At 38.6% G+C, this 15,370-nt stretch overlaps 1 protein-coding gene across 1 annotated transcript; it reads left to right on the top strand.

Annotated features, from left to right (window-relative positions):
- Positions 1–12,101: 12,101 nt before the first annotated feature.
- Positions 12,102–13,922, top strand: LOC137765838 (endogenous retrovirus group K member 6 Env polyprotein-like). Its single transcript, XM_068545624.1, has one exon. The coding sequence runs from the start codon at positions 12,102–12,104 to the stop codon at positions 13,920–13,922; it is 1,821 nt and encodes a 606-aa protein (XP_068401725.1).
- The last annotated feature ends 1,448 nt before the right edge of the window (positions 13,923–15,370 follow it).

Raw genomic sequence — 15,370 nt, 5'->3', positions numbered from 1 at the left:
GAGAATTGCACACATCTAGTTCTAATCAAGCCATTTTTCACCCAGCTGAAGGTAAGAGAAGTTACTTTTAAAGGGTTCTGAATCAATGGGAAAATATTTGCTGAAGCAATGACCCCATCGGAGATAACCTGACTACTCCTGGGGGAAAACATTTTCTAAAAGTTCCCACAATTTGATATACTATTCTTGAAAAATAGTGTGAGTTATAAAAGGATATATTCCGGTTGGTATGAAGAGGGATGGAACTTCTTTATATATTATTTCATTTTCATGCATTTATTTAATAACCATCCTTTGAGCACATTATAGGAAAGAATTGTTGTGAGCGGTAACGCTCAGGGTCCTTGAGGTCCACAGAACTTAATATCTACTTGGAAAGAGACCTTATAGACCCAGGGAAAGTTAGATAATAAAATAAAACCAATCAAGCAAGATTAAAAGACAAAGTCTGATGAAGTTGCCAATCTTGGATATGAAGCTATGTGACCTTGGGAAAGTTAATCTCTCTGATTAAGAGAACAATTGTTACCATCATAGGTTCAAAAGAAGCAGCTGTCATTATTGGATTAGGAGACATGTTTGCTCTTAATTATATAATCACCCTGAGCTGATATGAACAGGCTTTTCTCAGATCCCTGTACCACCTCAAGTTGGCTGTTCCAAAATGAAAATTTATTTTTTCTTTCTTCTCTTCCTTCACTTGCTTCCACGGAGTGTTACTTTGTGCTTGCTATGAGCGGGGCAAATGCAGGGAGTACCATTATTCATCCAGCGTGGCATTCCCTGTGCCAGCATCCAATTCTCTTGCTACCCCTGACTGTCAGGGCATGGAATCTCCAGCCTTCTTGCCTAACAATCACTGTTTGTAATAGACAATTCAAACAACAGATGCAGACTCTGATGGTCTATTTTCAACCCACTACATTGAAGAAAACCCACCGTGGTGGATCTCTAGTAGAGAGGAGATTGAATAGGTTATGTATTTAACAAACCAAGGTTATCACTATAGCAGGATAATAGCCTGTGAAACCACCCCCATTCCCTCCCGTACCCCAAATTTCTTGTATTAGCATCGATATAGAAACAATCAATTGAGGAAACTCTTAGGTTGTTATTTTTACGTTCATAGTCAGCTCAGTTCCTTTCAAATGTTATTTTGACACAGAATGGACAAGAAAGGAAAACCTTTCATAGTTCAAGTCTTTCAGCTTCTCAGATTTTTCAGAACTCAGTTCTCATCTATAACTGGCTGGATTATAGATGCCAAAAAGAACTGGCCTTTATCAAGTCATTCCCAAACTTACCTTCTCCCTATGGGATATGGAGATAATATGACAAAAACCTTTCATTTGTCCCCTGCCCCTCCTCACAACACACGTTGTTTCCATATGGATGCCCAACTCAACTATATTTCCCCACCTCCCTCATGACTAGGTATGGACAAAAGATTCATTTCTCACCAGTGAAATGTGAAAAGAAAAGTGAGGTGTGCAACTTCTGCTTAAAAGGCACTAGCCCTGGACATGCTGCTCCTTTTTCCTTGCCATTTGGATGAAAATAAATGAAGATGGCTGGAGTAATCTTTGAAGTCATACGTAGAAGATAGATTTCTAGAGCTTCGAATGCAGCCCAGTGACTAGCATGCTTGGCTGTTCATGAGAGTCACTTGGGAAGTTTATAAAATGAACCAGTGGTTGAGCTTCAACCACAGGATTCTGATTTAATTATTTGGTTTGGGGCCCAGGAACTATTATTATGTTGTTGTTGTTGTTACAGATCTCCTGGTGTTTCTAAGGTGACAACACTGAAGGAGCCCAGTGCCGTAAATGGTTACTACCTGATGTGCCCTTCCCAGCTCATCCTTTCCCTTAAGATGGAGACTCTACTGCCCTCAAACACAAGACTCATCAAATTTACATCTAAGAAGTAACGATTTTCCACTTATTCAGCTTAACTGAGATAGAGAGAGTCTATGGAAAGAAATCAGAGTTATCCATTTAAAGCAAACAAAACAAAGAAACTTACTTGCCTCTCCCAAGTCTCTGCTTCCACTCTTGCCCAAGCAGTCAGAAAGATCCCGTAAAATGATAAATAAGATCATGACAAAGCCCTGCAGTGGCCCTCCATTTTAATCAGAATAAAAGCCAAAGTTTTTACAATGTCTTACCAGACCTCACGCACTACGGTCCCTCTGAGCTCAACACCTACTTCTCTTCCCTTTGTTCACTCAGCTCCAGGTCTACTGGCCTTTTTGTGGCTCCTGGAACACATCACATACTCTTCACCTCAGGGTCATTACATAGACTCTACCTCGGTCTAGAATACTCTTTTCTAAATAACCAAGTGGCTAATTTCCTCACTTCCTTCAAGTACTTGCTCAAATGTCAACTTTTCAATGAGGTTTACTTTGGCCATTAAAATTGCAATTTCCCCACCCCTCCACACTCTCAACTTTCCTTTTGCTACTCTCTTTTTGTTTTCACTTGGAAATTATTACATTGTTACAAACTACACAATTTCTTATGTATGATGCTTACTCTCATTGTCATTTTACCCCCACTAGAATGGAAGCTCCATAAGGATAAGGGTTTTTTGTTGTCTAACTTGTTCATTCCTATATCCCAAACCCCTAGAACAACATAGTGTAAGTACTCAAAAATTGAATGAATGGATGAGTGAACTAAAATATCTAAGTCATGCTAGAAGAGATTTATTGAATATCTACTATGGAGAGACCAAAGAAATCGAAATTGTTTCTATCCCCAAGGATTTCAAAGAAGGGTACACAAATTTGATTTTGGATATAAAGAGCATGGTGTCAATATTGTGTGATTTGCAGACTTCCAAGCAGAACTCTCACTCCAAAATACTTTTTTACACACACACCTGTGGACGCACACACTCACACATACACACAAACATACACATTGTCTTAATGCTTTATGTTTCCATTGGATTCCAAAGACATAGGCCTTTGTAAGCTGATGCTTAAAAGAAATTATAATTGATAGAAGAGAGTAAAGCGCTAATAAAAGTGGAATCAGTGAATGATAACTCTGGGAATGGAAGAGGCAGAGTCTCAGGAAAAGGAAGACCAAGGTCTAGAGAAAATTTGTTTGCTTCACAATATTGCCTAGAAATGACCCTGATTAAACAATCAGTTGACACTATTTTAGTCAACTGAAGAAGGTTAGAAATCTGCTATAGCAAAGTGCCCACATAGTGGGGACTCAATAAATATTTACTTTAAATAAATGGATGAATGAAGAGTAAGCAGCATGATTTATGATTGTCTTTTCATCATTTACCTTTCCCTATAAAATAAGGTCTTCTTATTTAGATTAATATGCTCGCTTTCAGATTAATATGCTCTTCCTCTCCCCACAAAATGGCTGTGAGGTAAAAGGATAAAACAAATGTTTCGGCATAAAAACTATGTGAGATATCTTTTGAAATCTGTGCAGTATCTTCCATCTGTACCTGCTGTGCATAATTTCAGAATCCACTGCTTTCATCAAGTAAAGAAAACCCATTTGCTCTTTCATCTGTGCATTATATCACACTAATTTTCATCAAAACCAGGCAAACCTTTATGAGCTACCAGTTCCCAGGCTTCCTGGAAGACTCCCCTGTCTGCTTCTGGTATAAGCAGAGTTAGGCCCTGAAGTCTGAACTGTGGAAAATTTCGGTTGTTTCTGTAAGCTATGGTAAGTCCTGTGTTTATATCAGGAAAATTGACTTATTGATCATTGATCATTATTTTCCTAAAGAGAGGCTCATGAATTTCACATGCTCATGCCTTTTTTTGTCTTTAATGTCTTTATTCCAAACCTGACATCTTCTGTTTGCATCAGGGAGACCTAATCTTAAGTACAAAGAAGTAGGTTCTTTCCAAAGTATAACTTGTGCTTCTTGAGGTTCTATCAGTCAGGGGTTACTATGATAGGTAGGTCATATTACTGAGAAAATAAATACATTTATCCAAGTATGCATACTCCATATTTTTTAGGAAATTCTCACTCTCCCTTCAAAAATCCCCATTCATTTATTTGTGGAGTTCCTCAAGAGCTGTCTCCTATGTCTCAGCTGGCATTATGATCTGTTCTTGCTTAAATTCAAACACTGATCCATGATCTGTTGCCAAGGATGCTGAAAGTGACAAAGCTGCTCCAGAAGTTGGTGATGATTGCCAAGGTCTACATCAAGCTGCCAATATTGATTGCTGAGAGTACTGCTTCTACAAAGTGAAAATGGCTATGGTTTGGGCACAGAGTCCCATCACTAAGAAAGCCTTGGACACTAAGTCCCAGGGCCAAAGAAGCTACTAATAAACCAATCTTATGCCAAGCCCACATTATGTATTCTATAACTTTTCTTGTTCTGAAACAATGACAGGTTTCATGCCAAAGTAACATCAATCACTTTTTCCCCCCTTTTAAATTTCAGTGCATTAAATGCTTCGAGTTTCATGCTCTCAAAATGTTAAAAAGTTCATAGTTACAGCCTCTATTCATCACAGTTCTGGCCAATGTGACTTCGTGGTCAAAGGTATGTATATTGTGGACAAAAGAAATAGATGAGGAAACCAACTGGGGTAGTCAGTAAAGGAAGACAGTGTAAACTAAATACCTTAATTTTTCACTGCCTTCCATGACAAATCCATTGTATGCTTGGTCTCTTTCTTCCCACAGTATGAATTCCTTCTAAAGGGACTTCACAAATCCCTGAAAAGTTTAACGCCCTGGCAGTTCTGCCCTCAAGTCTCCTCAGTTACTCCTATATGCATTAATTCATAAGAGATAAGATACCATCACACCACCTCCTCTCCACTATGTAAAAAAGGCTTTACATTCTACAGATTTCACTTATAGAGTCTCAATCAAATATGGGATTATTATATGGCAGCTACAGTGACAAAAAAATTCTTAGGCATAATTTAATATTGGTTATACATTGGGAATTATAATTTAACTATCCTTCACAAAAAGAGAACAATCCTATCGGTGCCATCATCTTCAAGTTAAAAAGAATAGACTTTAGTGCATTCTTATTGGTAAAATGAAGGAAACGTACAGAAATCAGATCACTAAGAAAGAAAATTGTGCATTTGGAGAAGAGAGAATGGGAGATCAAGCTTAACATCACAGGTATTCCAGAGTGAAAAAAAAAAAAGGGAGACACAAAATAATTAATGATGTAATAAAAGAAAACATTCCCAAGCTGAAGAAATACTTCATCCTGTAGATTAAAAGCTATCAATAAGTTTTAAAATGAATGATTTAGAATCAAGTGTACTTTCATAAAAGCTCAATCCCTGAAGATTCTGATGAGCTGGGACTGAGGTGGTACCTCGATACCTGTACTTTAAATATTCCTCAGATGTGATTCTGATAAACAACCCTAGGTTGAAAATGATTCTTCAAAGCATACTCTTTATAGATAAGAATACCTATCTAGATAGTTTCTCAAGGAAATAAAAGAAGTAGAGGAAAGAGTGATGGGGGAGGAAAGAAAGAAAGGAAGGAAGGAAAGAAGGAAGGAAGGAAGGAAGGGGGGAAGGGAGGGAGGGAAGAAGAAAGAAAGAAATGAAGATGTTTTAAAAATCAGGATGAGAGTAGGTAAGGGTGGTTTTAAATTAGTGAAGCCCTTATCTATTTTAATATGAGGTTAATAGATATTGTACAAGATAAATAAATAGCAATATAGTCATATCATTTAGAGAATAAAACTGATCACTTTAAAACAGTTACCACTGTTATAAGTGGCTTCCTCTGCAGACTAAGACTTTTGATGTGAAGAAGGGTAGGCAAATATAAGACCGTACACAATATTTTTTTATTCCCATGCATTATTTTCAAATACAATGATAAAACTTAAAAATAACAACATTTGTTATTTATAATACTTACTAACATTTATTGAATATTTATTATTTCCATGTTACTACTATACTAAACATTTTAACTGCATTATGTAATTAAATATTACCTTTATGTAATTTAAAAACCCTATGAAGTAGGTAAAATTACACCTATTTTCCACTGGAAGAAACTGAGGCTTAACAAAGTTAAGTAACTTGCCTAAGATCACAGAACTGGCAAGGGATGCATGTGTCTAACTTCCAAGTCCACGCTCTCAACTGCTTTGACAAACTCTAAAGAAGAACATAAATACAATTATTACAAAAGAGACTCTAAATAGAGTATACATTTATTAATTGATTCAATATACAATAATTCATATTTTAACATTTAGATCCCTGTGGTGGCCCCCAAGCTGTAAGCTTATTCAGCTTTCTGCTTTCCGGAGAACTGCTTGTCTCTTTCTTGGTATGCACTCCTGACGCTGCGGTATTGAGCGTAAAAAAGGAAAATGGCTTGCGGCCAGTTTCGTTCCAGGTGCCTGCTCTGGATCTAAGAGCCCCTGGTTGTTCCCCAGAAGAAGGACGTGCTGCCCTGAGGGGGAAGTCTGTATCTCCAAAGAATGGCCCATAAGGCATGCTGATGCATAGATAGTGGCGCATAGATAGTGGCACATAGATAGTGGCGACAGAATTATGTGGAAATACAAGGTTTACTGATTTATTGTCTAATATTCGTTCCGTACTAAACCTATATATACATTCATGCTCTTTGAATAAACTTGCCTTGCAACCATCAGTTGTCTTGGCCCTTCTGACCCCATACTGGTGCTTTTCAGTTCCTTACCCCTCACCGCCAGGAACTTCTAGCTTTCTGCAGCCGGTCTGCGGCAAGTGGCGCCCGAACAGGGACCTGAGTGCGTGAGGCATTTCGGAAGATTTCAGGTAAGTAGAACTCCCGAGTGAGATAGTGTGGCCACAAGAAATAATTTCGTTTTTAGGACGGTAACTCGAGAAAGAGTCAGAAGTAAAATAATATGGGACAAAAGGGCTCTAAGGAGCGTGATTTATTTGCTCAGGTTTTGCTTTCAATGTTAAAAGCCCGTGGAACTAAGGTAACTACCTCACAACTTCTGGAATTTTTGCAATTAGTATATGATGCTTGTCCTTGGTTCCCTGAAGGAGGATCAGTGGACTTAGCAATTTGGACTCGTGTAGGAGATTAGTTATCTAAATATCATGAAGCTCATGGACCATCTTCTGTTTCAGTTTCCATTTTTAGCTTGTGGAATTTAATAAGAGATTGTTTTAATCCAATTTATGATTCAGTTCCAAAATTAACAGCTCAATCTGTAGAACATATTGCTGCAGTAGCTACTGCTCCTCCGTTGCCACCGAGGATAAAGAGTGTTAATTCACTTGATGATGATGACTTTTCTTTTGATTTAGCGGGTGAAGAAGCCAAATATGAGGCTGAAAAATATCCTGATGAAAATATTCTTCCGCGGTTACAGCAATTACATGTCTCTGTCCCTATCCCTCCTAAGCTTAGTCCTTTACAACAAGCAGTACGGGGAGCTCTTAATAGAGGGGAGGATCCTTTATTCTGCTGCCCGGTGGTGGAACGACCCAATCCTCAAAATCCACAACAAAATAATCGGGAATATCAGCCTCTCTCCTTTAAGGTTTTGAAAGATTTAAAAGCAGCCTGTGCACAATATGGGCCTATAGCCCCTTTCACTATTACTATGTTGGATACTATTGCAACAGAAGCATTGCCTCCAGCAGACTGGAAATCTATTGCTCGTGCTTGTCTCACTGGTGGCGACTATTTACTTTGGAAATCAGAATATTATGAAAAGGCTGCTGAACAAGCTGAAAGAAATACTGCACATAATGTGCTAGTAAATTATGAGATGTTGATTGGGGAAGGACAACATCAGTTATTACAGGATCAAGTAGCTTTCCCTTTTGAGGCTTATGCTCAGATCGATCATATAGCTCTACATGCATGGAAACATTTACCTGCCTCCACTAGGACTGAAGACCTTGCTAAAATAAGGCAAGGGGCAGATGAACCTTATGCTGATTTTGTGGCTAGATTATTACAGGCTGTTAATAGAATTATTTCTGATGGTCCTTCTGGAGCAATCATCGTCAAACAATTGGCTTTCGAAAATGCTAATAATATTTGTCAAGCAGCTATACGTCCATGGAAAAGGAAAGGAAATTTAGAGGATTATATTCGAGTTTGTTCTGATATTGGATCATCTTACTTACAGGGAGCAGCTATAGCTGCAGCCCTAACTAAGGCAGGATTTGGGCCAAATGCTAAAAGTAAAAACTGTTTTAAATGTGGGAAGCCAGGTCATTTTGCAAAAAATTGTACTGTTGATACTCCTAATATGCCTGTCGTAAATTCTGTGCCTCAAGGTAAATCTCCTCCTCCCACAATTTGTCCCCGATGCCAAAGAGGACGGCATTGGGCTAAAGAATGTCGATCAGTGACTCATAAAGATGGAACTCCCTTGTCGGGAAACTTCCGGAGGGGCCTGTTCCGGCCCCATCAAACAATTGGAGCAATGTCAATAATCCCCCCACAACCTGCTCCACCGCCTCCAGCTCAGACCTTTGTTCCTCAGGGAATGGAATCTCCTCCCTTCAAAGGGCCACGCCAAATAGCGCAGGACTGGACCTCTGTGCCTCCACCCAATTCTTATTAACCTCGGATATGGGACCCCAAGCCCTTCCTACGGGAACTTTTGGGCCTTTACCCCAGGGAACGGTTGGTATAATCCTTGGAAGAAGTAGTATGTCTATGAAAGGCTTAACTATTATTCCTGGGGTGATTGATGCTGATTATGAAGGGGAATTAAAGGTTATGGTTCAAACATCAAAAGGATCTTTTCTTATCACGCCCGGTATGCGAATAGCTCAGCTTCTATTAATTCCATATATACCAGAAGGAAAAATTTTACAACATAACAAAAGAGGAACTGGGGCTTTCGGTTCCTCTGATGCAGTTTACTGGATTCAACAAATTGGTAGGGAAAGACCACAATTGGTATTAAAAATAAATGGAAGGCCTTTTTCTGGGTTATTAGATACTGGTGCTGATGTTTCTGTTATTTCGTTTATACATTGGCCAAAAAATTGGCCCGTGCACCAAACCATTACACAGTTGCAAGGTATTGGCCAATCTAATTCTCCACAACAAAGTTCGCAATACCTACATTGGCAGGATGCTGAAGGTAATCAAGGAATATTCAAACCCTACATATTGCCCGGATTGCCAGTTAACCTTTGGGGAAGAGATATATTACAACAAATGGGAATCCTATTGCTTAGTCCCAACCCTACTGTAACTAATATATTGTTAAATCAAGGGTATGATCCTAGGAATGGTTTGGGAAAAAATCAACAGGGAAATAAATTACCCTTACAGACTGATAATAAACGGGATAAAACAGGCTTGGGTTTTTTCTAGGGGCCTTGGATTCTCCTCCACCACATGCTGACCCTATAACTTGGATTTCTGATAATCCTGTCTGGGTGGACCAATGGCCCCTTTCTAAGGAGAAATTAATGGCGGCCCATAATATAATTAATGAACAGCTTGCTTTGGGCAGACTAGAAAATTCTAATAGCCCTTGGAATACTCCTATATTTGTTATAAAGAAAAAATCGGGAAAATATCGTTTATTGCAAGATTTACGTGCTGTTAATCAAACTATGGTAATTATGGGAGCTCTGCAACCAGGTTTGCCTTCTCCTGCAGCCATACCTAAAAATTATATGATTATTATTATTGATCTTAAGGATTGCTTGTTTACTATTCCTCTATTTCCGGCTGATAAGTTGCGATTTGCTTTTAGCTTACCCTCTTTAAATTTTATAGAACCTATGCAACGTTATCAATGGAAAATGCTGCCTCAGGGTATGGCTAATAGTCCTACTTTATGTCAACAGTTTGTACCTCAAGTTATTGCCCCTGTTCGTAAACAGTTCCCTCAGATATATTTTATTCATTATATGGATCACTTATTACTTGCTTATTCTGATAAACATATTTTACTTAAGGCTTATAATTCCCTTCAAAGTCATTTGTCACGATCAGGACTAGTCATTGCTGCTGACAAAGTACAGATGAACCCACCTTTCTCATATCTTGGTAAGTATATCACAAATTATAATATTACACCTCAGAAGATAGAGATACGGACTGACGTTCTTAAAACTTTAAATGATTTTCTAAAGTTATTAGGAGATATTAATTGGCTGCAACCTTCTTTAAAATTAACTACGGGTCAATTACAGCCTCTTTTTAATATCCTAAAGGGAAGTCCTGATCCTTCTTCCCCTCGTATTTTAACTTCTGAAGCTCAACAAGCACTCAAGCTTGTAAACAAAGCAATACAATCTGCTCAGCTAACTAGAATTGAGCCTTCTTTACCTATACTATTAATAATCTGTGCTACGTCACATACCCCTACCGACTTATTATGGCAAGAAACAGGAATTCTTGAATGGATTCATATGAAAAATATGCCTAATAAAGCCATTACACCTTATTATGAGTTAATAGCAACCCTTGTTCAATTGGGTCGTAGAAGAAATATTCAGTTGGTAGGATATGAACCAAATTCTACTATTATACCTTATACTACTTATCAATATTCTTGGCTATTATTTGTCTCTGATTTTTGGGCTCTTGCTTTTGCTGGATATTCAGGAATTATTGATAATCATTATCCTTCTAATAAACTCCTTCATTGTGCTACTCAACATCTATTTATTTTTCCTAAAACTATCTGTTCAACTCCTATTCTCAATGCCCCAAATGTTTTTACTGATGGTTCTGCCAATGGCATCGCTGTGGTTATTTCTGATGACTTACTTCATAAAGAACAAACAGATCATACCTCTGCCCAACGAGTTGAATTACATGCGATTTCCTTGGCTTTTCAAATCTTTTCACATTGTTCTTTTAATCTCTATACGGATAGCCATTATTTGGTTACTATTTTGCGTAACATAGAAACTGCTATAATTGGCAATACTGTTGATTCTCAATTGTTTCAGACTTTCTTTCAACTACAAAAGATTATTCGTCAGCATGACTTTCCTGTAGCCATATTACATATTCGAGCCCATTCAGGTCTCCCTGGCCCATTGTCTTTGGGAAATCAATTGGCTGACGAAAATACAAAGATTATAGCCTTAAGTTTATCTCAACCTCAGGATCTTGCTACACAATCACATAATTTACATCATCAATCTGCTGCTATGCTTCAAAAACAATTCTCTATTTCTAGAGAAACAGCCCGATACATTGTTAAGTCCTGCTCTAAATGTTTACCCCACCTTCCTGTTCCACAATTTGGAGTCAATCCTCGGGGTTTACTCCCTCATCATCTTTGGCAAATGGATGTTACTCATATTCCCTCTTTTGGTAAATTACAATTTGTTCATGTAACTGTTGATACTTACTCTAATTTTATATGTGCTACGTCTTTGGCTGGGGAATCTACTAAATATGTAATTACCCATTTATTTCATTGTTTTGCATCTATGGGAATTCCTAAAGCTTTAAAAACAGATAATTCTCCAGGATATACGAGTAAAGCTTTTGCCAATTTTTGTGCAACTTTCCATATTTCACATAAAACAGGCATTCCCTACAATCCTCAGGGTCAAGGTATTGTAGAACGTGCCAACCAACAATTAAAAATTACATTACAAAAAATAAAAAAGGGGGAATATGATAGATCTCCTCAGATTATGCTTAATCATGCTTTATTTATTTTAAATTTTTTAACTTTAGATGCATTTAGTCACACGCCTTATGAACGATTGTTTACAGGTCTTTCTGGAACCCCTCCTGAAAAAGCGCTTGTTAAATGGAAAGATCCCATGACTAACCTTCGGCATGGACCAGACCCTGTTTTAGTATGGGGCCGAGGCCATGTTTGTGTTTTCCCTAGGGAGGCAGACTCTCCTCGGTGGCTCCCGGAGCGCTGGGTTCGACATTATCATGCCATCACCAATAAACACCCTGACTCGAAGAATGCGTCGCCTGAGGCTCTCGCAATCGACCACAGCACACCCCAACCGGTTCCCCCGGCGGACGAGAAGAATGCGGCGACGGAGTAGGAGACAACTTGTCAGGGAGGCGAGGGGAGATCGAAATCAAATTACTTGGTATCAATTGCAATGTTTAGTACTTCAAGCACGTAGGATTATGGAGGAGAGTGCTCATCCTCGCTCTCCTCTTACCTTTTTTTTAGCCATGATAGCTGTATTGGCAGCCCCACCTTTAGAGGCTAAATCTTATTGGGCTTATGTACCCGATCCTCCTTTATTACAACCTGTTACATGGTCTGAAGCTGACCTTCCAATTTTCTATAATGATTCTACTTTTGGAAGAGTGCTAGGAAATTTGCCTATTACTAATACTTCTGTTAATTACTCTAATTGGTTTAATACTCCCCCTGTTTGTTTAAGTCCTATGAGTACCAATTCGTGTTGTGTTAAGGCTGTTGCTTTAGAACATGCTATTTCTTACCAAACCACTGTAAATTCTCAATTTTTTACTCATTTACGTAAAAATTATAAAGCTGTGGGATCTAATATTTGTCTTCCTTGCAAACAGACTGTTTCTAGACGAGAAGATTTATCCACCTTTGTATTTTGGTATAAGGATAACGTTCCCATTCACATGAATGCTAGAGTAACTAAGCTTGCTTCTAATACTTCGTTGGATCATTCTCTATGCATATATCGCTTGAGGATTGAAGATACTGGACATTATTTGTGTATTGAAACTACCATAGGTAATCAAGGGACGTTATTAGCTGGACATCAAATTACGGTCGTAAAGACTGTCACAGGACTACAGTTTCCTGCTTTTATGGCTTCTGAATTCCCGCAGTCTGATTTTCCTGTTTGTAATGATACATGGACTAAAGCCTCTGTCTGGTGTACTTTAGATTATGATAATGGCACCATACTAGTTTCTTCTGTCCCCGTTAATAATAACAGCCTTGTTTTTTACAAGCAATGGGAATTCTGGAAACTTGCCTTATCCTTTTCTTATAGACCGGTGATTACTTGCTTCGCTCCTCCTTATGCTTTATTGATTGGAGATTTAATTGTAGAAAACACTATGAATCCTATAGGTTATAATATTACTTGTGTTAATTGTATCTTTAGTAGTTGTGTTTTGCCCGTTAAAGGATCTACATCTGTTATGATTATGAAGCAACCTTCTTATATAATGTTACCTGTTAATTTGTCTGAACCATGGTATCATAACACTGGCATGCAAGTCTGGCTGGAATTGATTGAAGCATTAAAACGACCAAAGAGATTTATAGGTGTTCTAATATGTGCAATCCTAGCCTTAGCAGCTTTAACTGCTACTGCGGCCACTGCTGGGATTACTCTTTCACAAACTATTGACCAGGCTCATTATGTTAATCAGTTATCTAAAAATACTAGTGTAGCATTAGCCCTACAAAGTCATATTGATACCCAACTAAAAACGGAAGTAGATGAATTAAAAAATGTTCTAATAGGAATAGGGGATCAAGTTATGGCTTTAAAATTAAAAATGCGTTTGATTTGTCATGCCAAATATACCTGGATTTGTGTAACTCAACATTTACATAATGATTCACAATGGGATTGGGAAAAAGTAAAAATGCATATATTAAGTGTATGGACTGATGGACACATTAGCCTTGATATTCAAAAGTTAAATGCCGAAATACAAGCTATTCAAGAGGCCCACCTGGACGAAGATGGACCCCAGAATTTGATTCAAGGATTATTAGATCAACTACAAGGGCTAAATCCGATACAATGGATTCATGGAGGGCTCTCAGGCCTGATATCAATTGGTGTACTACTTTTATTGGTGATCGGTTTATTACCTTGTGTTGTTAGATTTGTAATGGGGCGCTTCGCTGTCTTGCGTCAGGATGTTCATGGCTTAAAACTACATTATCAAGCTTTAAAAAATAATAAAAAAGGGGGAAATGTGGTGGCCCCCAAGCTGTAAGCTTATTCAGCTTTCTGCTTTCCGGAGAACTGCTTGTCTCTTTCTTGGTATGCACTCCTGACGCTGCGGTATTGAGCGTAAAAAAGGAAAATGGCTTGCGGCCAGTTTCGTTCCAGGTGCCTGCTCTGGATCTAAGAGCCCCTGGTTGTTCCCCAGAAGAAGGACGTGCTAACCTGAGGGGGAAGTCTGTATCTCCAAAGAATGGCCCATAAGGCATGCTGACGAATAGATAGTGGCGCATAGATAGTGGCGCATAGATAGTGGCGACAGAATTATGTGGAAATACAAGGTTTACTGATTTATTGTCTAATATTCGTTCCGTACTAAACCTATATATACATTCATGCTCTTTGAATAAACTTGCCTTGCAACCATCAGTTGTCTGGGCCCTTCTGACCCCATACTGGTGCTTTTCAGTTCCTTACCCCTCACCGCCAGGAACTTCTAGCTTTCTGCAGCCGGTCTGCGGCAGATCCCCTGTAGCTATTACAAAAATTTCTCTATGAAACTTGGATCAAAAAAAATCAGTTTTCTTTTCTAAATCAATTAAATCTTTTCCAAGACCCCACCTGCCAGGATGGAAGAAATTCAGTAATAATCATGCTTGAAAGGGCCCTCCTTTCTTTCTAGGGTTGTGGCAGAATTATAAGATGGCGCTCATTTTGGTGAGGGGACACGGGGCTCGCGGTCCACCGTGGTGGCCATCACGGCCATTGTTCTTTCTGATATCCAGATTCGAGGACTCTTGTCAGGGCTAACTCAGACATAACCCGCAGTGATTTACCTGAGTGACTACAGACTCCCTGGTGTCAGGGCCAGAGTGCTTTCACTAGCAACCCTGGTCAAACCTCCTGCTGGAACCTCCTGGCAAAATTTCCTCACCTACTCTGCTCCAAGTTCAGTCATTCCTCAGCATCCTTCTTGGGATCTGGAGGGTCTATTTCTGCTTCTTCCATCCCTAGGATCCCCTTTTACCAGACAATCCTGCTTAAACATTATCTCACTAAGAGAGATATTTTCTGATATTCTTAATGACTTTGAGTCAAGATAACCCCAAATGTTGAAATGTTGTCTATCTTTAGATAAAAGGTTGAAAAGGGAATCTCTGCAGCTGTGAGAACAAAATACAGATGAGCGTCTCAATAAACTATTCTGCCTGAATAAAACTAAAAGGAAAGTTAAGCTCAACTTTATTACTGACCTTTCTAAGAATAATAAGCTCTAAGGGGATATTTATAAGTATGTATATATAGATATGGATATAGATACACACACTCATATATATACATATATATTCACACACACACACACACACACACACACACATTTCAAACTTAGGCCAAAATAGAAAGAATAGCATAATGAACCTCTAGGACCCATCACTCAACTTCCAACAATTATCCACTTATGGTTTCAACTATATGCCACTCATCTCCCCACCTGGAATT

Source organism: Eschrichtius robustus, chromosome 6 (genome assembly GCF_028021215.1).
Source record: "Eschrichtius robustus isolate mEscRob2 chromosome 6, mEscRob2.pri, whole genome shotgun sequence".
NCBI classification, from domain to species: Eukaryota; Metazoa; Chordata; class Mammalia; order Artiodactyla; family Eschrichtiidae; genus Eschrichtius; species Eschrichtius robustus.
This window is presented reverse-complemented; position numbering and strand designations above follow the sequence as displayed.

Excerpts from the sequence above, each read along its gene's own strand:
- LOC137765838 (XM_068545624.1), top strand. The coding sequence starts at position 12,102 with ATGGAGGAGAGTGCTCATCCTCGCTCTCCTCTTACCTTTTTTTTAGCC.